We start from the raw sequence: 26,275 nt of genomic DNA, 5'->3' as shown, positions 1-26,275 counted from the left end.
ACGCAGGACGACGGACGACGGACGCAAAGTGATGAGAAAAGCTCACTTGACCTTTCAGGTCAGGTGAGCTAAAAAGGAAAGGTAGGATCTTGACTCAGACCCTCTGAATAAAGAAAATTCAACAGTGGCTGACCCTTCTTCTATTAAAATTTTAACAGCAGATGAATACTAATAATATAGGGTTATTGCATGATAGTTCGTGAATCTTGTCTTGATTAGATTTTTATAGTGCAAGAGTGGGAGTGCAATATTTATTTTAAGATGGATAATATTCACCAATTTGCATGCAATAACCCTTGTATTGTAAAGCATAGCTTTAAAAAAAAATTTAAAAATGCTTTTGTGACAATGATGTGATGCATTATTTGCACAAGTGCAATATTATATATTATTGTGCACCAACTTTATGATCTGTATCAAAAATATATTAACTATTATTGCTATTTAATAACAAAATTTATTTAAAATTGAAGCAGGACTACTGGGTATGCTCTTGGTCATGCAAAGTCCACTTTCACAACACATCTTTAGACAATCAGTCTCAGTGATCCAATATTCAAGTTTATAACTGGAGTTATTGATTGAAATGAGACAGTTGCACAATGAACATGATCAAGATTCTATTAGCTGAGTCTAGAAGTGATAATTTTATTACAAAAAAGGAATTAAATTAACAATCTAATATACATATCTTTATTTCTTACCAATAAATATGAATTACAGTGCCTTTATTTCTATGTAAAGAGTACCCTAAAAGTGTAGTCCACCGCGCAAAGGGTGCCCTTAAAGTGTAGCCAATCGCGCTAAGAGTGCCCTCTGAGAACAAAATTACCCTGCCCTTTTCAAAAGCTGCAGGAAACACTAGTATACTGTTGTCTCCTTGTAAACTAAAGCTTGTGCCACAAACCTTACAAAGGTTGCAATCAGTTTTAGATTAATTTGATATCTCCCTTTAGTGTGTCTTAATTATGAAAAATTGATATTTAGGTGCTTAAATCACAATGGTACAAAATGAGCATGCTCAAATGTTTGTAAATATTATTATAAAACAGAAACTTCACCACCTCTGACAAGAAACAATAAAAACAAGTAAAACTGTGAGCTACTGCTCACTGATGATACCCCTGCCGAAATATTTCGGTAAACAGGAAGTTGTTGAGTGATGAATCTGAAAACGCATCACACGGTGTAACTTACTTATATAAACCCTGAAACCAAATTTCAGAAATCCTTGTCAAGTAGTTCCTGAGAAAAATGCGACAAAAATATTCATGGGACGGACGGATGGACTGACGGACTGACAGATTGACTGACGGAAGGACAGACAGAAGTAAAACAGTATACCCCACCTTTTTTAAAGAGGGGGTATAATAAAACTGTTTAGCTATGAATTCAAAGTGCAATGCGACTCTATGATCACCTAAAAATTTATGTGGCCCTGGTTAAATTTTGACAAAGTCTTAAGAAAATGACTTGTTTTTTGTTTATAAAACTACCCAATAGCGCAGTTAAAACTATATTTATATAATGAAGAGAACAGACAACAATCCGACCAAAAAGCAGAAAACAGCCCAACGCCACCAATGGGTCTTCAACACAGCGAGAAAATCCCACACCCGGAGGTACATTTTAATGATGATGTGCACAGTCACATAATTCTTGTCTAAAAAGGGACAACTTGATCAGGGCTATAAATTAAGAATTGAAATAATTAAATAAGTAAATGTATTTTTGCGTGATTTATAGTATTTTGGGATAGTAAAAAGCATGTTACATAAGTTAATTTGTTTGTGCATTAGAAACAATATATTATCTTTTAGAAAACAAAATTGTGTATAGCATAAAAATGAAAATCACTGAAATGAACAGAAAAATATCAGGTCAAAATTTTCAATCAAGACCAAAGATCTTAAAGTCTTCTAAAATGAAAAACAGCACTCTTGAAATAAATTTAAAGCATCAAGTTTAGCTTGTAATTTTTCTTTGTCTCCCATTTCCAATTATATAATTATCAACTCTGATATTGGAATAAAAAAAAGGTTTTTAAGAATAAGAGTTTGCAGTTGTCTCTCTTTTGCCAATACACTTGAAATGAGAGAAAGTCTCACATTAATTTGTCTTTTATTCATCAGGATTGACATACCAGAGATAATAGTGGAGAAACAGTATAAATGGCTTTAGGAAAAACTGTTTCAAATAATATAGAAAATGATGCTTAACAGCATATATATGGAAAATTAATTAATTGCTAAATGGATTTTTACATCATCTTTTCCTGTCAGCTCAAAGGTTGAAATCTTGGTATTCCAGAAAATGCAGGTCCGTCTGAAAATAAAATGAGATCATTTTCCTACACATACTTAAAACTTTTGATCACCTATGTTTCGCTCACAACAGACTAATGGTTCCAAAACTTTCCCTGTCACTTTATAACATGGGTAATTACATGCACAAAATCTGAAAATCCAGAAAAATTTCAATATTTTGAAAAGAAATATATAGGGGCAAAATCAAGATACCCTGCAAATTACTGAACACTTTCATGCATACTTTAAGTTTATTTTTGTATAGCCAATTTACAATATCAGAGGCCGTGAATACATTGTTGTATCTGAAATTATGTTTTTTTGCTATGCAGCTGTACTAAAACTAAGGATGAAACTCCCTCAGGCTGAACTTTCAATTTATTCTAAAGTAGCAATCTAATAATCAAAAAGATGCTGGAGAAATGGAGGCATGTTTGTATGCAGGCCTATTAAGTTTTTCAACCTTTTTTCAATACTGTGAATGTAAACACTTCCCCCGAATGAATGTTTCACTACTGGAGTTTTTGGTATTTCCAACCTCATGTACCCAAAACCCCTGATTTGAAGAGGAATGGCTTAAAGTGATATGATGGCAAAGTTTTTTTAATAACAAAGACCTTAGACCTAGTGACTTCAAAATCTATATGTCTAATCACATATCCAATACAGACCATAAATTTTGGTCACCTATTATTTTTAGTAACTTTGACCATGACCTTAGACCTAGTGACCTTAAAATCAATAAAGATCTTCCTCTCCTTATTAGTGAACATAAACTCAAGAAAGAATCCAATCCCATATTCAGTAATGGATTTAACATCCAGAAAACAGTTTTCGACACAATTTTTTGTCTACATTTAGTAACTCTTACCTTGACCTTATACTTGGTGACCAACATCAGTAGGAATATTCCTTTCATTGTATGTCACCATATATCCCCTTAAGATACAATATGATAAGAAGTATTTGAGTTAGCATCTGGAAGCCAAAATGACTGACGGATTGACAGGTGAAAATTATGATCGTATCAATAACAAAGAGTTGAACATATAACAGAGCCTAGTTCTCTGAATCATATTAATGAAAAGAAATTCACACATCAACCTAAAGATGATAAATGTTAAATAGCTGAGATGACATGAACTTACTTAACACATTTTCTGGTACACTGAAGCGAGAGCTCGATGTCAGTATTTCTGTGTCATACACCCACTGTGGAGCCTGCCATTTAGACCACTGTAAAGAAACAATTAATTTAGAAGATCTTGAGATGAAACGCTTCAGAAACACAATTTTATAAAGTGTTATTTCCATTTACCACTTGGTAAACTATGGTACATTAAAAATCATAATATGGAAGAATATCTATTTATTTTATGAGTAGAAAGTAAAACACAAATTCAAATCATTCTGAATATGTAAAACTTCTATAAATTCGTCAAGAAATTTTAAAAAATCGTGAAAAAAAATAGCAGCTAACATGGCTAAGTTGGCTAAAATGGGATAAACTCGAAATAACATTTTCACAAATATAATTTGGTTTGCAGTAAGTATCGGGTAAATAGGGAGACGATGAGCAATGAATATGAAAACAATGTAATGGGAACTAGCTAGGAATTACGAGTCCTTAATGAGTACTTACCGTGTCATCCTGAGTGTGTCTAACACAGTGAAGAGGTAGCATCAGAGAGGCTCTCTTCAAATTCTCTAATTCCACTATCACTTCTATTTCATATGTACACTGAAAAATTCATCATCAGTAAAGTTAAAACTGTTTAAAGATAAGTCAAATGTAAAAAATAAAATATTTCCAAGTACTTTTTAACTCTTTTCCTACTCTTTTGTGTAAATATCATGTACAAAATTAAACAAAATACCTTGTAAGTCAAATGAATTTATATCAAGTTTCCAGGCACATAAGGAAAAAAAGAGTTCTTTTCGAGATTTAAAAAAAAAAATTTTTGATGACCATCTTTAATTGCATATTTGAATTTACCAGTATAATGCAATACCAGTTTTTATACATGATCAGGAAAATATTGGGAACATATCAGAAATATTTCAACAGCTTTTAAGGATGTATTCTTCTGATGTTTCAGTCTCGTTAAATCTCAATCGGAAATTATTTCCAAAACATGTGATACAAGTGGATAATATTAATGAATTTAAATAATATTATAATCAAACTAAACTATGTGAAAAAATTGTGTACTTACAATAAGTAGTTTTTGAGTAATAAAATTTTCAATTTTTATAAGCAATCCGGTCAGTGTCATCAGCCAAAATGTGAGAAAATGGGTGAAGTGTACAAAGAAATGATTTCACCAAAAATATGTACATCCCAACATACACTTTTTTCTTTTCAAAATTCTTAAATTTGTATTTTTTCCATCATCATAACAAAGAAGTTGATAAAATATGCTTTTTGTTCTAAAAAAAGGAGAAAAATCCATAATTTATAAAATTTACAGCATGGTCAATTGGACACTAAAAAGCAACAAAATTTTATAAAACTTTCTTTATATTAACACCTACCTATAGTTTTTTTTAAGTTAAATTTATTCAGATTGGTCCACTTTATCTTCAGTGAAAGTATGAAAAAAAGTATAATTGTGAAACTGTGATTTTTTTCATGATAATAGCCTAAAAATGCGTAAAAATTGATGAAAAATGGGAATATAAAAAAAATGGGGTACTTTCAAATGGCCGTAGCAAAAAAAAGAAGTGCACCACCATATGATTTTTTCTCCATCAATTACTTTTTTACAGTTATATAAACCCAATAAAATGCTCCGCTGGGCGCAGCTTGATACGACCGCAGAGGTCGAACCCTGAACAGTTGGGGCAAGTATGGACACAACATTCAAGCTTGATACAGCACTAAATTTAGATTGTGATTAAATATTTGAAACAGCATAGGTTTCTGACACAGAATGAATGTGGTCTAAGAACTTAAAAAATTTTAATTTACCAATACAAACCATATCATTATTATTTGCTTTTATATATAAATCAGAAATAACCAATTTAAAATGGAAAATTTCAAAGAAAAAAAAAGGAACCCCCCCCCCCCCCAATTTTTTGAACCCCCTTATGATTCATCACCCCCAAACTCAATCCCAGCCTTCCCTTTGTGGTATGGTACCTTGCAGTACAATTTCAGAGAGATCCATACACTTGAACACAAGTTATTGTCTGGAAACTGTAAAAATGCTTGTTTTTTGGCCCCTTTCTGGCCCCTTATTCCTAAACGTTTTGGGCAATTACCCCCAAACTCAAACCCAGCTTTCACTTTGTGATATGGAACCTTGTAGTACAATTTCATAAAGATCCATACACTTACACACAAGTTATTGTCCTGAAACTAGAAAAATGCTTGTTTTTTGCCCCTTTTTGGCCCCTAATTCCTACAATTTTGAGGCAATTACCCCCAAAATCAATCCCAGCCTTTCCTTTGTGGTATGGTACTTTGCAGTACAATTTCAGAGAGATCCATACACTTGAACACAAGTTATTGTCTGGAAACTAGAAAAATGCTTATTTTTGGCCCCTTATTCCTAAACGTTTTGGGCAATTACCCCCAAACTCAATTCCAGCTTTCCCTTTGTGATATGGAACCTTGTAGTACAATTTCAGAAAGATCCATACACTTACACACAAGTTATTGTCATGAAACTAGAAAAATGCTTTTTTTTTGCCCCTTTTTTTGCCCTGAATTCCTAAAATTTTGAGGCAACTACCCCCAAAATCAATCCCAGCATTTCCTTTGTGAAATGGAACCTTGTGGTATAATGTCAGAGAGATCCATACACTAACACACAAGTTATTGTCTGGAAGTTACAAAAATGCTTATTTTTGGCCCCTTTTTGGCCCCTTATTCCTTAACCGTTGGTACCATTACCCCCAAAATCAATCCCAACCTTCCTTTTGTGGTATTGAACCTTATGGTAAAATTTCATAGAGATCCATTCACTTAAACTAAAGTTATTGTGCGAAAACCAATGTGTCTTCGGACGACGACGCCAACGTCATACCAATATATGACATCAAAAAGAAAAAAAGTTTGATTCAAGAAATTTTTGGCTCCTCAGAGGTGTACATCTTTAAAAATATAAACATGAGAAATACAATCAGATGATAGAAATAAATCTCAGTGATAACAGCAGGTAGGATACTGAATCAAGTGCCACTGATTAGTCTTATGCAGATGAAACACACGTCTGGCATACAAAATTATAATCCTATATCTTTGATGAGTTTTATATACAAACACAATGGTACTTTACCTTTATATGATATTTACTACTGACTGTAGGAGGTAGTGGTGAGCCATCTTTATACTGTAGTGGAACATGCACATTGTCAATACCCCTGTTGAAAAATAATCGTTTTTTTTTGTTTTTGTTTGTTTTAATGAAGCAAATAAGGAGATTCTGTAGTCCAAAGTTCAAAACTAATATGCAATCACTTAAAAATATTAAAACATATTTAAGAATCAAGTGATTGGCCAAGAAATAACAAATAAAGACTGAATATTAAAGGATTTCAATTTGATATGACAGGTGGTAGACATAACTGTTTTTATAAGATGATGATGACGAGTGGCTGTTATAAACTGTTTGAAAGAATTTGATGAACTGATTACAGTCATTGCTACATTTACGTTTTCGTTTTCGCAAACAAATTTTTCTTTCCAGTTTTCTGTCTAAGATAACACCTCATTAAACCTTATTCAAGTTCAATGGACCCTTTAATTTCAAATTCTATATTTGTCTCATTGTCACTGTATAACAATGTCAAAATTATAAATTTCAATAATTTTTTCACTGCTTGTACATGTAATAAACTATAATTATATTTGTGATAAACCATACCAGCTATGCATACTGAAGATAATTTTTCTCCATCTGACATTATTTGATTTGGATAGAATATGATTTTATTCACACTTACGTATTAAGAATTTCAGAATTACATCCTTCAACTGGCATGGCCTCCCAAATAAGATGTGGATTTTCTGTAGGTTCAATAATAACATTATCATCAATCTCTGTCACACATGGATCATCTGGGTTCAGTTTTTGTCCTTTTGTCATAAGGGCAAAAACACCAAATAACTATAAATGGAATATATAACAATACAAAATTGTTGAGAGACTCAAATGACAGGCTTGCACAAAAGGTTTCTTGAGCAGTGGAAATGGAAATCTGTAGCAGGAGTTGATTAATAATAATAGACAATTCTCCACCCGCCTGATATCATCATGTTTAAAAAATTTTTGAACTTCATGCATCTTTGCTAAAAATTTTGGTTTCCAGTTATCACACTGACTCTTAACTCCCAAATGAATATTTTTTTATTTCAGAAAGTAAAAGCAATAAATCGTGTACCATTTGTGGACTTGCAAAATCAGATCTCTTGTTAGCTATTTCAATTTCCATGATGGCCTATTAAATTAACAGTCATATTTTTTGAAAAAATATAAAGCTGTCTTTTTTCAGCTTTGTTGGTACTTAAAAAGAGTGTGCTTTTTGTATTTTTTTTCTAAAAAAAGTGTTAATGTTGTTTTGGGCAATTAAATTTTGAATCCAATGACTGCAACTAGTAGACTGGGGCATAGTTTTATCCTCATACATCCTTTACTAATTTTGTTGTTTAGTCCTTCCTCTTTTCATATATTCTAAATTTCTGTATCTAGTTTAATAACGCTAAGTTACATATTTATGTTTGTGTTTTATTCTTGTTGCAATAAAACTATCTGAATTGAGGCACTTGGACACAAATTCATGAAAATGGCACATAAATACACTCTCTAGGTTTGCTAGGTCTGTAGACACTAAATACAGGTAGATTTTTACTCTGTTTGAACAATAATGAAAGAAAATTATATACCGTAGAAAGGCTTGTATAGTCCGCGGTTTTATTCTCCAAAATTGGACCTTCCAGACGGGGTGCGGACTATAGAGTACAATAAGCAAGAAATAAGAGAAAAATTTCAATTTCGCGGGCGAGGTGGTTTGTTTACGTTCCGCCATCTTTGTTATTTATATTGTAGAGGGCGCTCTTATCATTTTTCAAACTAATAATTTTAACTCATCCATATTAATAAGTTATTTCTATTCAATATCAAATTAATACTGATAAATATAAAAACTAAACCTTTCATTACAAATTTCTCGTTTCTTTTCAATGCATTGGTTGAAATAAACTGGTATCTGCTTGATTGAAACGAAACAAACATAGTGAAAAAGACAACCGTAAACCAGCTTAGAATTTGTAAACTACAAAACGCAATCGGTTATTGTTCGTTCTGTTTTGGTGTTTCATACTGACTAATATGATTTGTATTAGCTTAAGACCCTTCAAACATTAATGTGATAGATATATTAAAGACTGCTTTACAAAAAGATGGAACTGTTTTACTTTCAAAGTCGTATTATAGTGATATCTGTTATGTACGGATTTCGACTCTCACCGGTTAATTTCTTCTTTTACACGTTCTTTTTAAACTTCCTGTTTAAACATACACAAGTTTCTAAATTGTTTTTTAAGTGAATTAAACTTATTTTAACAATCATGAAGCGTTCTAGAATCATTTACAAGCAGTTTCAGCTTCTGTTTGATGATGAAAAACAGGTTTTTCCAAGAAAATACCGCAAACGACCGCACAGGATTTGAAATTACCGGAGTTTCATTAGACCTTTTCTAACAGTTACAAAAAGTTTTTTTACCTAAAATTTCGTGGGGAGAAGGGGGTGCGGACTATGTACCAGTGCGAACTATACAAGCCTTTCTACGGTATCAAAAAAATATGCAATTGTGCACTGTGACAATATAACTGACAGCCTGTATACAAGATATAATGGTATGGTCAGGATTTGATTAAGACATAGAAACATAGAAATAATGGAGAAGATCCAAAAGTGCAAAGTACCGGGTACTTACTTTGACATATATTGTCTTCACATTGACTTTTGTGTTATTTGTGATGATGATTCTTAATCTAGCTACACCACCAGATATATGAATATGTTCAAACAACCTAAAAATTAACAATGTTAAACATTATGTTTTATATATGTATTCAAGTGTTTTATGTTTTACAAGTGGTGAAACTTTAATAAAATCTGAACATAGAAAAAAGTCTTTTCATCTTTTTTTCTAAATATCTATTCAATTTAAAATTTATTCCTTATATTACATATTAATACTGCTTTTATAATTTTTACCAAAATAAGTAACAAATTTTTTTTTCTCTATTTTCTGCTGTTTTAACATAATTCTACAATATCCAAATAAATACAAATCTAAAAAAATCCACATATTTTAATTTCTTGCCAGTTTACACTTTTTGAAAATGGGAGATAACTCAACAATACTGGTGAATTTCAAACAGATTTCTTTTCCTGGTTGACTCATATTTTCCTCTTGTGTAACCATTATAATCACCAGCATATGAACATTGGATTTATAGTCATGAAAATACCTATTCAATTCAAAATTACCATATTCTTACGACAAATAAAGGAATATGTTTATTATCGATCTTTGTAAGACAAATTTTGTAATACAGTATCTGAGAACTTACATAGTTGGTTTGTCACTGCATTTCCATATAAAACCTCAGAAACAAAACAATACATTAATATAAGAATATGAAACTAACCTGGCAGTCACAGATAATTTCCTACTATACAATGGAAGTTTAGCTATATCTATAGTTTCTATTGTATTCTGAGTTGGACCTGATGGTCTTACTGTATTAGGCAAAGCTTGATTTATTACAACATCTTGGGTAACCTAAAAATAGTAAAGCAGTTTTAGCATACAATCTAAAATAATTATCAATATATCATATAAGAATTATAAGAGCAAAGCTACATAATATTGTACTTTAGTCTGAAAAATGATTGTCGGGATATAGCCTTTTTGAGCTGATGTGGTGTAAAGCAAACACCAATCAATCAATCTGACAAACAATGCTGAAATTACATTGTGGTAAGATTGTGTACACAACACTTGTCAACAGGTCGTTAAAATGATTCATTGGATACTGTTAAATATCAACTGTTGAAATCCTAAAACCTGAGAAGCAAGAATAACGAAAGGATAATAAACAAATCATTGTTATTAAAGATATGTAAAAAAAATCAAAGAAGATGTGGTGAATATGTGAATGAGACAATGTAAATCAATCACACAATTCAAGGAATAAAGATTGGTACATATAGTGGTTACAAGACAGTCTTCAAAAACAAGGACAATCGACAAGTGACTATATCATATGTCAAGATCTAAATCGCCCTATGCTGTGAACAAATTAATTGATGTAAATAAAAGGAGATATGAAGCACACACAAAAAAGATTATCATAAAGAGACAGCAACCATTAACATATGTGACCTAGACATTTACCAGTAGATGACAACAAATAGTCTTTTAACAATAGACACAAATTGTCTACCCCAAAAATGTAAACTGATGAGTTGAGCCTTTTTCAACTGATTTTTATAGTTTGTTCTCATGTTGTGCTGTTACACCACTGTCCCATGTTAGGGGAAGGGTTGAGCGCTCACAAGCATGTTTAACCCCGCCACGTTCATGTCAGGAGCCTGTAGTTCAGTGGTTGTCATTGGTTCATGTCTGTCATTTCTGTTTTTTGTTAATTGTTTTGTTATAAATTAGGCCATCAGTTTTCTCAATTGAATTGTTTCATATTTTTCATGTCGGGGCCTTTTATAGCCGACTACACGGTATGGGTTTTTCTTATTGTTGAAGGCCCTACGGTTGCCTATAATTGCTTACATCCACTTTATTTGAACTTTGGTGGATAGTTGTCTCATTGGCAATCATACCTCATCTCGTTATTTTTATATTGTTCATAGGATAGGACATTGAAAGGATATAATCAAGTATTTTTGTTTAGTTAATATTGTAGTTTTGCTATCTTTTGTATAAATGAACTTAAAACATCTAAAGAGTAAATTTTCTTTTTCTTATATTTCAACCTTTTCTTTCCTTACAAATGTTATTTGATCTATACCTTTACAGATTCAGCATGAATCAATTCTGCTGATATCCAGTACTGTATTCTGGCCTTCCACCATTTGTCCCCTCCTGCACTAGAGGCTTTGTAAGAACCTGTAATGAAAATATACATTGATTTGATTGAAATGGTCAATCTTGGAACATAGTTTTCTGTTTCTTTGACTGATTTAACATACCTTTATAGTATTATGATATCCATTAGATACATAACAAATTTGCTGTTCTGACAATTTTTTTTTTAACTTTTCAGAAATAAACATATGTGGACCATGTGATGGTTGTTTTTTTTGTCTTTGTACATCTATTTCTGAGAGAGAAGATGGGTGTTAATGGGTGTTTTTTTTGTCTTTGTACATCTATTTCTGAGAGAGAAAATGGGTGTTGATGGTTGTATTTTTTTTGTCTTTATACATCTATTTCTGAGAGAAAAGATGGGTATTGATGGTTGTTTTTTTGTCTTGGTACATCTATTTCTGAGAGAAAAGATGGGTGTTGATGGTTGTTTTTTTTGTCTTTGTACATCTATTTCTGAGAGAGAAGATGGGTGTTGATGGTTGTTTTTTTGTCTTTGTACATCTATTTCTGAGAGAGAAGATGGGTGTTGATGGTTGTTTTTTTTTTGTCTTTGTACATCTATTTCTGAGAGAGAAGATGGGTGTTGATGGTTGTTTTTTTTTGTCTTTGTACATCTATTTCTGAGAGAGAAGATGGGTGTTGATGGTTGTTTTTTGTCTTTGTACATCTACTTCTGAGAGAGAAGATGGGTGTTGATGGTTGTTTTTTTTTTGTCTTTGTACATCTATTTCTGAGAGAGAAGATGGGTGTTGATGGTTGTTTTTTTGTCTTTGTACATCTATTTCTGAGAGAGAAGATGGGTGTTGATGGTTGTTTATTTTTGTCTTTGTACATCTATTTCTGAGAGAGAAGATGGGTGTTGATGGTTGTTTTTTTTTGTCTTTGTACATCTATTTTTGAGAGAGAAGATGGGTGTTGATGGTTGTTTTTTTGTCTTTGTACATCTATTTCTGAGAGAGAAGATGGGTGTTGATGGTTGTTTTTTTTGTCTTTGTAAATCTATTTCTGAGAGAGAAGATGGGTGTTGATGGTTGTTTTTTTTTTTGTCTTTGTACATCTATTTCTGAGAGAGAAGATGGGTGTTGATGGTTGTGTTTTTTTGTCTTTGTACATCTATTTCTGAGAGAGAAGATGGGTGTTGATGGTTGTTTTTTTTTGTCTTTGTACATCTATTTCTGAGAGAGAAGATGGGTGTTGATGGTTGTTTTTTTTTTGTCTTTGTACATCTATTTCTGAGAGAGAAGATGGGTGTTGATGGTTGTTTTTTTTGTCTTTGTACACCTATTTCTGAGAGAGAAGATTGGTGTTGATGGTTGGTTTTTTGTCTTTGTACATCTATTTCTGAGAGAGAAGATGGGTGTTGATGGTTGTTATTTTGTCTTTGTACATCTATTTCTGAGAGAGAAGATGGGTGTTGATGGTTGTTTTTTTTTTGTCTTTGTACATCTATTTCTGAGAGAGAAGATGGGTGTTGATGGTTGTTTTTTTTTTGTCTTTGTACATCTATTTCTGAGAGAGAAGATGGGTGTTAATGGGTGTTTTTTTTTGTCTTTGTACATCTATTTCTGAGAGAGAAGATGGGTGTTGATGGTTGTTTTTTTGTCTTTGTACATCTATTTCTGAGAGAGAAGATGGGTGTTGATGGTTGTTTTTTTGTCTTTGTACATCTATTTCTGAGAGAGAAGATGGGTGTTGATGGTTGTTTTTTTTGTCTTTGTAAATCTATTTCTGAGAGAGAAGATGGGTGTTGATGGTTGTTTTTTTTTTGTCTTTGTACATCTATTTCTGAGAGAGAAGATGGGTGTTGATGGTTGTTTTTTTGTCTTTGTACATCTATTTCTGAGAGAGAAGATGGGTGTTGATGGTTGGTTTTTTTTGTCTTTGTAAATCTATTTCTGAGAGAGAAGATGGGTGTTGATGGTTGTTTTTTTTTTTGTCTTTGTACATCTATTTCTGAGAGAGAAGATGGGTGTTGATGGTTGTTTTTTTTGTCTTTGTACAGCTATTTCTGAGAGAGAAGATTGGTGTTGATGGTTGGTTTTTTGTCTTTGTACATCTATTTCTGAGAGAGAAGATGGGTGTTGATGGTTGTTATTTTGTCTTTGTACATCTATTTCTGAGAGAGAAGATGGGTGTTGATGGTTGTTTTTTTTTGTCTTTGTACATCTATTTCTGAGAGAGAAGATGGGTGTTGATGGTTGTTTTTTTTTGTCTTTGTACATCTATTTCTGAGAGAGAAGATGGGTGTTGATGGTTGTTTTTTTTTGTCTTTGTACATCTATTTCTGAGAGAGAAGATGGGTGTTGATGGTTGTTTTTTTTTTGTCTTTGTACATCTATTTCTGAGAGAGAAGATGGGTGTTGATGGTTGTTTTTTTTTGTCTTTGTACATCTATTTCTGAGAGAGAAGATGGGTGTTGATGGTTGTTTTTTTTGTCTTTGTACATCTATTTCTGAGAGAGAAGATGGGTGTTGATGGTTGTTTTTTTTTGTCTTTGTACATCTATTTCTGAGAGAGAAGATGGGTGTTGATCAAGGCTTCCAAAACGGTCATATATTCCGGACAATTGTATAATGTCCGGTAAAAGTCCGGCTGGGCAAAGCATGAAACGGTCATCTACTTTTTAGTTGTCAAGGCTTTCTTAAGAGACGGTCATTTTAGCAAAAATGTAGAATAATTCGCGATCTTTTTGACCCAACCTTTTGCCTTTAACAGCCACACATTTCCGGTCATAAAAGTAACATGATGATTAATTACTATCAAAACAACCCCTACTTCAATACATTCTAATTTTAATCAAGGCTAATTAGTTGTTGGACAGCTGAAATCTACCTGTTCAGGTGACAGGTAAACTATTTCCAGTACTGGACATCGTATAAATTGATCGGTCTATTCAAAGTGAATTTCTTACATTTCAGCGGTTTCTATCTAATTGATTTTGTCCAAAAGATTGAAATTATAAGAAATACGTTTATAAACATGATTTGATGAAAAATTTAAAAAAGGTTTTAAATGAAAAATCGTAAGAACTACGTTGTATGAACTAGAACACGTGTGCGCATGTGCGCAGTAGGGAAATTTAATTATGCATCCTACATTTCTTAAAAAATGATAAAAATTATCATTGATACTTGTATCTAATGTTCATTTCAAGTATTTTGTTGAAGAAATAACGTGGAAAGAGCTTCTTCACTCAGTCCTGCTTTGTAAACGTATACGGATTTTACGTATCCGTTTCTGGTCCATGTTTTACCATTGTCAGGTCAACATCCGGTATAAGGAAAATGTGATTTTAAAAACGAAAGTAAAGTTTTTGACAACGTAATTTTGCACAAATAAAGAGTCTAAGGCATTTATGAGCTCTTCGAATTATGCACTGCCAATTTAACAGTTTACGTCCGAACATCAAATTCACATCAAAGTAAAGTTTAATATCGTTTTTTTTTAATCTAATGTCAATCATTGGGATGGCCATCTGATTACCATGATTGCCTTTTGTTACTTAGTCTTAAGGGATTAAAATCCGGATCAGATATAAAATGTCCGGCTGGCTCAAATATTTTTTGGAAGCCCTGGTGTTGATGGTTGTTTTTTTGTCTTTGTACATCTATTTTTGAGAGAGAAGATGGGTGTTGATGGTTGTTTATTTTTGTCTTTGTACATCTATTTCTGAGAGAGAAGATGGGTGTTGATGGTTGTTTTTTTTTGTCTTTGTACATCTATTTTTGAGAGAGAAGATGGGTGTTGATGGTTGTTTTTTTGTCTTTGTACATCTATTTCTGAGAGAGAAGATGGGTGTTGATGGTTGTTTTTTTTTTGTCTTTGTAAATCAATTTCTGAGAGAGAAGATGGGTGTTGATGGTTGTTTTTTTTTTTGTCTTTGTACATCTATTTCTGAGAGAGAAGATGGGTGTTGATGGTTGTGTTTTTTTGTCTTTGTACATCTATTTCTGAGGGAGAAGATTGGTGTTGATGGTTGTTTTTTTTTTGTCTTTGTACATCTATTTCTGAGAGAGAAGATGGGTGTTGATGGTTGTTTTTTTTTTTGTCTTTGTACATCTATTTCTGAGAGAGAAGATGGGTGTTGATGGTTGTTTTTTTTGTCTTTGTACACCTATTTCTGAGAGAGAAGATGGGTGTTGATGGTTGGTTTTTTGTCTTTGTACATCTATTTCTGAGAGAGAAGATGGGTGTTGATGGTTGTTATTTTGTCTTTGTACATCTATTTCTGAGAGAGAAGATGGGTGTTGATGGTTGTTTTTTTTTTGTCTTTGTACATCTATTTCTGAGAGAGAAAATGGGTGTTGATGGTTGTTTTTTTTTTTTCTTTGTACATTTATTTCTGAGAGAGAAGATGGGTGTTGATGGTTGTTTTTTTTTTGTCTTTGTAAATCTATTTCTGAGAGAAAAGATGGGTGTTGATGGTTGTTTTTTTGTCTTTGTAAATCTATTTCTGAGAGAGAAGATGGGTGTTGATCGTTGTTTTTTTTTTGTCTTTGTACATCTTTTTCTGTTTGTCGTCTGTTTGCCATCTCTATATATGATGTCCAATATTGTTGGTAATTTCTGTTATCCTTTTGTGTACTATACCATGGTATGATGTCCATCTGTCGTCTGTTTGCCATCCATATATATGCTGTCCAATATTGTTGGTAATTTCTGTTAATCTTTTATGTACTATATTATGGTATGATGTCCATCTGCTGTCTGTCTGTCTGCCCTCTCTATATATGCTCACCAAAGAGGTATGTATAAAGGTTTACCTTGTATGTCTTTCAGTCCATCAAATGTATCTCAGAAAAAATTATTTTTTCTTTGTTTGATCCTTACAAAATGATTATAAAATGTTTTTCTATTGTACTAGACTGACATGCTGAGTCAGATATCTAATGCTCTAGCTTGCAATTTAATTGGCTGGAGGAATTCATGTCTCCCACAACAGACACACTATTGCTCTTACTGCTAAATGTCTTTTGCTTGGCAGAGAAGCAGCAAATATACTAATCTTAAATTCTTTGATTTGACACAGAAAAACAAGAGATAAATTAACTGTTTTTTTTTACTTTTCACAGTTTATGTTAAACATACCAAAATTACATATCCAAAATCTTCATAAAAATCTGTGGTATATATTTTTATCTAATCTATATACAATAAATAATACTATAAATGTCACTGTAAGTATTGTCTTTGATCACAATTAATCTATACCTGGTAAATCATTCAACAGCTGGAATCTGAAGGGGAAAACATAACTACCAATACCAAGATTATCTGAAAAAAAAAAATTATCATTTTATGTGTTTACCATTGATTGTCTACTAATATAGGACATGTTGGCGTAATTGACCATCTTCAGTTCATATTATTCACTTTTATGTCTACATGGTAGTTTCCGCCCACCAAACTAGAGTATATAATAATATAAGGAAAACCTTGTTTCCAAATCCCATTGTATTTATATATTACTGCATTTATATATATATGTCATGTACATGATTTTTTGAAATAAAATATGATTATTTATAGTAAACTAGGGTAGCTATGAATACGCTTAGATCAGTTCTTATGTCTTTTAGTTAATGATTCCATCAATCCACTAATCTTTCAAAATGTTTTTGCTTATTTGTTTTGAAAAAATCTGTAAAAACTGGCCAATCAGAATCAAAGGCTGCCATTACTTTGATATGATCAGAACCAAAAATAGATCATTTGTAGAGAACCATTCTTATATAATTCCTGAAAAGTTTTTCAGTGTTGGCCAAGCACTTTCAGCGAAGAAAATTGTCCATAAGATTAAGCTTGCAATAGGAACTATGTGCCACCAATAACAAAATGTACATTGTATGCCACCTTATCAACATTAATGAGTGACTTCAAATCATTAACCCCTTAAAAGTTCAAAAATTTTGCCTTCCTATTTTGGAGATTTTTTTTTAAATTGATAATTTGATTTGTGAAACAGTGAGAGACTTTTGCCTCCACATAGAAAAAAAAATACAACTTTCATGACTGGCCTGCTTTTTATCTATGTAAATGGTTAACAGTTCCCACAATAAATATAGAGAACACATATGTGTATTACTTTTGAAAGTTTATTAGATTGATGAAATCAAAACCATCAGTAGGTTCATTTGTTAGAAGTAATCTTCTCTTGATTTGCAAGGTAAATGACACAAGCTACTTGGACATGTAGGAGCTTCTATAAAAATGACGGGATTTCCATTAAAGACCAAGGACACAAAGATGTGAACAATTACAGGTGACCCATAAGCCTTCAACAATGAAAAAACACAAACTGAATAGTAAGCTATGAATACCCAATAATGAAAAAAGGGGGGAAATACAAAAGAGAAAACCAAAGGTCTAATCTTTGCTTCATCCATAAAAAAAAAATGTTGATGGACATTGCTAGCCCCAATGAAAACCACTGGATTACACACTCCTGGGTTGAGACAGGGACATGAAGAATGTGGTGGGGTTAAGAATCTTCATGAGTACTCAACTCTTCCCATAACCCGAGACAGTGGTGTAACATAACAACATGAGAACAAACTATACAAAGGATCAAATAAACACTTACCTTGAGATTTATAAAGGTCAAAAGGACAATCTATATACTGCTTCTTTACCAAATATTCAGGATCATCTCTTATACCAGAATTGTAAATAACTATAAAAAACAATTATTTTACATTTTATACATATATATAAATAAACATGATAAAAAGAGACGGTACATGTAGGCATACATTAATAAAACAGCAACCCAACTACACAAAAAAACAAATTATTATAGTATTATTTCAATACCAACATTTCAGCAGAAGGCTTTTTTCAAGGATTATCCACAATAAAAGTCCTTCACTTTCAATTTAAATGTTCGGTTAACAGTTCTTGTGCACTGTTGCTGAATATTCCATATATATATCTATCCTCATGCTGTACAATGTTCTACATGCACACAGACAGTTCTGTTATACAATACTTTAAATCACTTTGCTTGAAAACTGATAAATGACTTATTCACTTACAATGTTCATAACCTTCAAATCTGACACAAACTCCAGTACCTGCTGTAGGGTTAGCAATGTTCAAGTATACCACTCTGAAATGTATTTAAAAAAAGGCAATCGTAAATTATATTTACATCTACATATCAGGGGTCACTTATATACAAATTATTATCTTATTATATAAATGGAGTTTGAGTGGTTTTTTTTGTTTGTTCCATGTGTTGTAAACATGATAAATAATAACAAATGTATATGACATGTCCGGCAGTAAAACATTAAAAAGTTTCAATGTGGTAGTCCATATTAACCCTTGCAAAGACAACTCTGACTAATTTAAAGACAACTTGGAACAGTAAGAAAGACAGTCAGACCACTTTGAAAGACAGTCAACTTGGACCACTTTGAAACACTGGTTGAATCCATTTAAGGATGCATCAAATCAGTTTCAAAGACATCTTAAACCGCTTTTTGGTGACATTTTTAAAGACAAATGAACTGGGATCAAATAGATTTATTATAGACAACTCTTAGACGATTAGACAACTCTTAGACAATTAGACAACTCTTAGACGATTAGACAACTCTTAGACGATTAGACGACTCTTAGACGATTAGACAACTTTTAGACGATTAGACAACTATAGAAAATTAGTTGAGAGATCATGACGGATTCAACAAGATAATGTTAACAGTGAATATATTGTTATTTGTTGGAGAAAAAAAGTGCCATATAAGTGGTGCGAGTTGTCATTAAATTATTGTGTTGTCTTCATTATGAGTGGTCTAAGTTGTCTTTCAAACTTGTCAGTGTTGTCTTTGTTAAATGTATAAGTGGTCCAAGTTGTCTTTTACCTGGTCTGTGTTGCCTTTATTATATGTGGTCGGAGTAGTCTTTCAAACTGGTCTGTGTTGCCTTTATTATATGTGGTCGGAGTAGTCTTTCAAACTGGTCTGTATTGTCATGGTTGTCTTTATCATAATTGGTAAGAGTAATCTCTCAAACTGTTGTCTTAAGTATTATAAGTAGTCCAAGTTGTCTTTCAAACTCAGGTATACATGTATATTGAATATATCGAACAAGAGTGCACACGCTGAAATGTCTCGCCTGCTTTACTGACCATTGATTTTATGTTGAAAGTCTTAAGGTAAAAGTTTTACTACAAGTATCACATAAACTTAACATTTTTAAGATCCATGACAATGAGGTCAAGATCAGATAAAAACTGTCACAAATACATGTACACCTTACAATTATTCCATACACCAAATATAGTTGACCCATTGTTAAAGGTAATTGAAAACCAGACCAAAACACAAAAACATAATGTCAACCAATGAACCATGAAAATGAGGTCAAGGTCAGATGATACTGGCTAGACAGACATGTACACCTTATAATCATTCCATACACCAATTATAATTGACCTATTGCTATTAGTATTTAAAGAACACCAAAACACAAAAACTTTACATTGACCAATGAACCATGAAAATGAGGTCAAGGTCAGATGACAACGGCTAGACAGACATGTTAACCTTACACTGATCCATGAAATGAGGTCGAGGTCAGGTGAACTCTGTCTTGCAGACATGAAGACAATGCAAGGCACCCATATACCAAATATGGTTATCCTATTACTCATGATAAGTGAGAAATTCACATGACAAAAAAACTCATTTTTTTTCCCAAGCAGTCGTTCAACCATGAAAATGAGGTCAAGGACATTGGACATATGGACAGACGGAAACTTCGTAACATAAGGTATCTGCATACAAGATATGAAGCATCCAGGTCTTCTACCTTCTGAAATATAAAGCTTTATACAAATAGTTTACGCCGCTGCCGGATAGTAATACCTATGTCTCGCAGACTTTTGTCGCAGGCAAGACAATAAATACCAATGATATGTTCAAAAAGCAGATTCTGAACAACAAGAAAGCATGGTAACTGGTATTTGACCAACTGGGAATTTTACAATTAAAACTAATTTGTAACAAAAAAATAGCGACAAGAAGACAAATTTAGCATGTTTAGCAACAAAAAAGTTTATATACTATCTAAACAATAAATTTATAAAAATAAAGTCAATTCATTACAGGTTATTATAATTTTTTAACAATTTTCAGATTTTGTTGCATTTAGTAGCCATGACGTTTTGTAGTGAATTCTTAGTAAAAAAAAATTATTTCAAAGTATTTATGAATCTGAACAATTTGTTACAATCCCAGATTCTTAATGGTGTTACAACAGTAAATGCACATGGCAATTACTCTAAATATAAGAGCATATGCATGATATGGGATGAGCTAATCATTCAATCATCTGATTATATTAAGTGTCCATAAAGAATGGCTAAAAAATTAGAGAACAAAGAAATTAACCCCCCCCCTTTTCATTCATTCCTTCACTTATACACTATATATATATAGGACTCTGAGCCGCGATGGTACTTTGAATTGCTGAAGTGCGATGGTCCACACTGTAGTTCGATAGTCCACGCTGAAGTGCGTTGGTGGGTATGCTGAAGTGCAATGGTCTAGGTGTGACATTTGTATACTAGCTTAATGTGATAGTCTTCAGTTAGAACCCCATTTAATGTGGTGGTGTAGTGGTTAGCGTGCTAGCCTCGCATTTGGATGATCAGGTTTGATTTCTGGTCAGGTCAAACCAAAGACTGAATTTTAATCTGCTAATTATCCGCTAAGCACACAGCAGTATGGAGTCAGAAAATAGACTAGATGGCTCAGATTAAGTATAATGGATTCGAGTGGGAGGACATGTCTTTATATAGTAGTGCAAGTGCGACAAAAAATAAAAAGGGTTCAGTGTGGCGGTCTATAGTACTAACTAAGCAGGGTCCATCGCATTTTATCAAATATACAAGACTAACTAGTACTTATTCTTGTCATAACATAGATAAATAAATTGCTTCGCTGAGCGCTGCTGGATACGACCGCAGATATCGCAAAAATGGACATAATATTCACGCTTGATACAGGTCTGAATTTGGATTGTAATTCAATATTTGACACATAATAGGTTTCTGACACAGCATAACTGTAGTCAAAGAACTTAGAATTGGTTATATGATTTGAATTTATATTCAATTTTTTGCTTTTGTGCAATACACTATGCTGTTGTGAATTGACCTCCCCCCCACCCCCACCTTTTTTTCAAAAAAAAAAAAATTTAAGGATTTTCTTTTTGATTTCTGAAATCTTGAGGAGAAAATATTGTCCCCCCCCCCATTTTTTTTAACCTCCTCCACCCCCTTCTTTTTCCCCAAAAAATTCTTTCCCTCAGTCATGCATGGTCATAATTTCAATTCAAATTTCCAATGGAGTTTGCAACCATAATAACCCATTTAAATACACCATAAAAGTCTTAAAATAGAAAATGACAATCATAATCATAGCTAAAATTAATTTACCTTAATCAGCATTTTTGAAATTATTAAAATAGTAACTTCTAAAAATGAATTGACAGCTAATCACCTCAAGACAATACAAAAATTCTTTATACATAATTTAAAAGCAGTGTAAGGGAGGTAATTCAAAGTAGTTTTTGAATAACCTCCCTTACACTGTAATTTGTACTTAATTGTCCATTAACCAGGACACCCTTGTTTTATATCACTTTTTTGCCCCTAATTCCTAAACGGTTTGAGCCATAACCTCCCAAAGCATATCCTAACCATCCCTTTGTGGTATGGAAACTTGTGGTATAATTTCATAGAGATCCATACACTGTTCCACAAGTTTTTGTCATGAAACTAGAAAAATGCTTATTTGGGCCCCTTTTTGGCCCCTAATTCCTAAACTGTTGGGACCATAACCCCCAAAATCAATCCCAACTTTCCTTTTGTGGTTATAAACCTTATGTTTAAATATCATAGAGATCCATTCACTTAAACTAAAGTTATTGTGCGAAAACCAATGTGTCTTTGGACGACGACGACGCCAACGTCATACCAATATACGACCTCACAACACTAATTCATCCATTTTTCTGATATTGTAACAGTTTTCTAGAAATAAAAAGCACCAAGTACATTTATGCTTGAATTATAGCGAGACGTGACACATGTTCTGTCAAAAGCTTGAGAATTAGCTGCTTCTCCGCTGAGCAGCAGAAACTGAGGAGTACATGTACTGACCATTCAGGTTTATTTTAACCCATTTCTGAAGATTAATACTGTAAACACATTATACTTAGAGTGCGGGTTTTCTTATAAAGCAGGATTCATTTCAAGAATAAAACAAAATTATCTCTACTTGATATATAAAACGAAAACATTGCTAATAATAAATTTAATTATATTATCAAATTGTCCACACAAAATCATGTAAAGCATATACTTGAAGAGAAGTCAAAATTAATATTGAGATCAAGACATTTTATTTGTAGTACAAAACGTTTGCTGCATACATTTTGTACTTCCAAACACCGGTTACTCCATCTGCAGGCAAAGATCATCTTTTAGCTGCTTTGTTCCCCAGGATTTGATGCCTGACATTTAAATATTTTTGTAACCCCCACCTCCACTGCTCAACACTGTTCAGAACTTGAATCATTCGTTTCTTTCTGTTTCCTTTCCTTTGTACGCATGAAACCTTCATCTACAAAATCTTATTCTCCTTCCTGCAAATCCATGTTGTTTAAGGTTCATGTGGACCCTTTGGTTAAAATGGCTGTATTTTCACCTCAAAATTTACTCGAGTACAGACAAACCTGTGTATCTGGAAAAGTTTTAAGGCATAGCATGCCCTAGATAAATAGAATTCAAATATATTTTATGTTTTAGAAAATGAAAAAGTTAACAGGATTTTGCAGTGCACTTTTTTCTCATTCCTCCAGAAGGTGCCAAAATAAAACTAAGTTGTGAAAGAGGTTTGAGAACTTCCCCACAGGTAATAATTGAAGTGAACTGTATTGATTGACATGGACAATAGATGGACAATAGATACCTGACAATAATTGGTGATTTAAACTGTGTACCTGAGTGATACCTCAGTGGACCATATCAAGTGTAACTCAACTGTTTGTTAATTTTATCATCTTCTGCAGGGACGAAAAAAAGTGTACTGCAAAATCTAGTTAAGTTTTAAATTTTCTAAAACATACAATGCATTTGAATTTTATTTATCAAGGGCATGCTATGCCTTAAAATTTTCCAGATGCACAGGTTTGTCAGTACTCAGAGTAAATTTTGAGGTGAAAACGCAGCCATTTTAGCCAAAGGGTCCACATGAACCTTAATAACCTTGTATTGAAAATGTCACAATATCAAACGTCATGCCAAACCATCACATTTCAGCATCCCCATCGCACCTCCAAGTCGTATATATATATATATATATGCTTTAAACTGTAAATATATTATCTTAAACATATCCTCGATAGAAAAAACACTTTTCTTGAACAAATGATCATTTTCTTCTATCAGTATACTGAAATAATTAAAATACATGTATATCAATTTTTTAAAAAACACACTTTATTGCTTCTTTCTTTATTTATATTTTATTTGAATAACTAATATTTAGATTTTTGACGCTAAATTTGTTTTTTTATCACTAGACTAGTCTTCTTGTCGCTTAATTATTCTCTTGTCGCTAATTAGTAAGACCCCAAAATAAATAAACAAGTAAACAAAGTGACCACCATTAGGCCAACTAAAATTAGATTTTCATCCAGATTTTTGAAAAAAAGTGGGACGGGTGGGAGGATTTTATTTTTTTTAGTTGAAATTTAATTTTCACTTCCTCCTAAACCCTTTTGTGACGTGTTGTTCATATACAAGGGCAATAATAAGCTTATATCATGTATATATAAGGAATTCTACATTATTGTAGTGCTCATAAAATGAAGCATATGCATTGGTATGCAACACAAATAATATGAGTACAGAGTAAAATAAACTCAAACTGTGTTGAGAATACTAGGGTTGAAGCTTTTAAGATTCTTATGCAAGGTGCAAATATAATTACAATGTAAAACATGAACTGAACCAAAAAGAAAAAGTTGTTTAATGACTCTATTGAGGGGCTGGGGACAGAAGGTGTTTGCTGTTTGTCAACAAAAATGACAGCCTTTGGGTAAATCTAAGGGCTTGCTATAATACATTTTGTACGTTGGCCAACTCTTTGTACTCAATATTTGGTCATAAATCGCACAAGTTCGTGCTTGTGTCAATTGCTTTATTCCTGTCATGTTTTTGTACCAATATGTTCCACGATTCTTGCACTTGGGATATCATTCACAGTCCAAATTTCCTGACATTGTATAAATAAAAAAATCCAGTTTTCTATTCATTGAAATTTGTGACATACTGCGATTAACGTTCTTGGACACTGCCTATTACTCATAACCCTAATATTTCATGCCCTTCTAGTAATCAATCTATATACTCAGAAGATAATTTTGTCATCACTGAGCAAAGGATTTGTTGACTCGAAGAATACAAAAACCGAAATCTGAAACAGGAAGTTTTGAACAGTCAGGGGTACTACTTAAACAAGTGATTTCAGAATCACTTCTTCAAATGATTTTGGTTGTGAAATATTAAAATTTTTCACAAAAATAGACAGTATTTTTAAAATCACTGAAACAAGTAATTTGAGAAGTTAAAATGTAATCACTTCAACAAGTGTTTATAACATTTTCTTGATATTTTTCCCACAAGCTTGTCTTTTTTATTGGTAAAAAGACAAGACTTCCATTGAAAAAACAACTATGTACATGCAGAAATTGTCTTTTGCTTGATTAGCCTGTCAGTTTTTACAGTTTATTTAAAATATGCAAAAACTGGAATAATTTGTAGATCAGGACATAACCTTGAAGTAGATCATTATAACTCTAAAGAAAACCAATCAGGTTACCTAATATTGTTGACCTTTGTCTGATAGTAAGAGTAGTTAATGAATATTTGATTATAGAAAAATTCCCAAGGGTTACTTTTAAAAGCTTTAGCGCACTAACTTACTGTCCAAGCGCACTGGTGAAATTGATATACAAAAGAAAGGGATAATTAGTTCTATGTAGCAAAATTATAGAAAAGTTTGTCAAAATATGGAAAATCAATGAAATTAGCATTTGAAGATCAAAGGAAACACCAAAATCACTTAAATAGGTGATAACTGAATTTATCAAATCACTGAAATAGGTGATAATAAAATCACTTGTTTAAGTAGTACCCCTGACTGTTGAATGAAACAAAATTATCGGCGGTTATCGGTAACGGAAATGAACAAAAAACCTGGGGCGGGCGGGGATGAAAATCTATCAATTAATTTTAATTGGCCTTACAACATGTACAAATATATATTTACATATAAAAATATAATGCTGGTTGGTAGCTCTGTTTGTTCAGTAATGGCGTTTATATACAATGCTGGCGTGTAATTTCATTCATTCAATAAGTGTGTTTATTCAATTTTAGGTTTACAAATTATGATTGGACTTATGGGAGGAAAGAAATTACCAGACTTAAGGGTATTACAATCATGACAATATTACATCAATGAAATCACACACCCTAGTAGAATGTACATCAGTTATATGGATATATTGTAATGTATATACAGAGACAAAAAAACTCAGTGTCTGTCATTCTGTGAAGTTTATGCCATGCATATAATGATCTGTCCCAAATGAGTCCTTCTTAAAAAGAGACATGTTTAATTACCCAAATATTTCTTCACCAGGTTCATATGCACTTTTATGAGTTCTTAAGATAATTTGATTCATTTCACCCCATATTTGACCATGAAAGAAAAGTTGACATCAAGTTCATGAAGTAGTAAAAAAAATGTGGAAAATCCCTATC

At 32.4% G+C, this 26,275-nt stretch overlaps 1 protein-coding gene and 1 long non-coding RNA gene across 2 annotated transcripts; both read right to left on the bottom strand.

Annotated features, from left to right (window-relative positions):
• Positions 1–75: 75 nt before the first annotated feature.
• On the bottom strand, positions 76–26,275 carry LOC127710216 (uncharacterized). Its single transcript, XM_052215977.1, has 12 exons — positions 26,135–26,275; positions 18,465–18,538; positions 18,014–18,103; positions 16,642–16,704; positions 11,351–11,448; positions 9,974–10,107; positions 9,253–9,349; positions 7,260–7,423; positions 6,593–6,677; positions 3,949–4,047; positions 3,455–3,542; positions 76–2,325 (listed from the first exon to the last, which is right to left on the bottom strand). The coding sequence occupies exons 1-12, from the start codon at positions 26,194–26,196 to the stop codon at positions 2,279–2,281; spliced, it is 1,101 nt and encodes a 366-aa protein (XP_052071937.1). The 5' UTR covers positions 26,197–26,275; the 3' UTR covers positions 76–2,278.
• Positions 12,241–13,956, bottom strand: LOC127710217 (uncharacterized). Its single transcript, XR_007986060.1, has 2 exons — positions 12,712–13,956; positions 12,241–12,320 (listed from the first exon to the last, which is right to left on the bottom strand). It is a non-coding gene; the product is annotated as an uncharacterized LOC127710217 (long non-coding RNA).

This window comes from Mytilus californianus, unplaced genomic scaffold, assembly GCF_021869535.1.
Source record: "Mytilus californianus isolate M0D057914Y unplaced genomic scaffold, xbMytCali1.0.p SCAF_7, whole genome shotgun sequence".
Taxonomy (NCBI): Eukaryota; Metazoa; Mollusca; class Bivalvia; order Mytilida; family Mytilidae; genus Mytilus; species Mytilus californianus.
The sequence above is the reverse complement of the archived record's forward strand: the minus strand, read 5'-3'. Positions and strand labels throughout refer to the sequence as shown.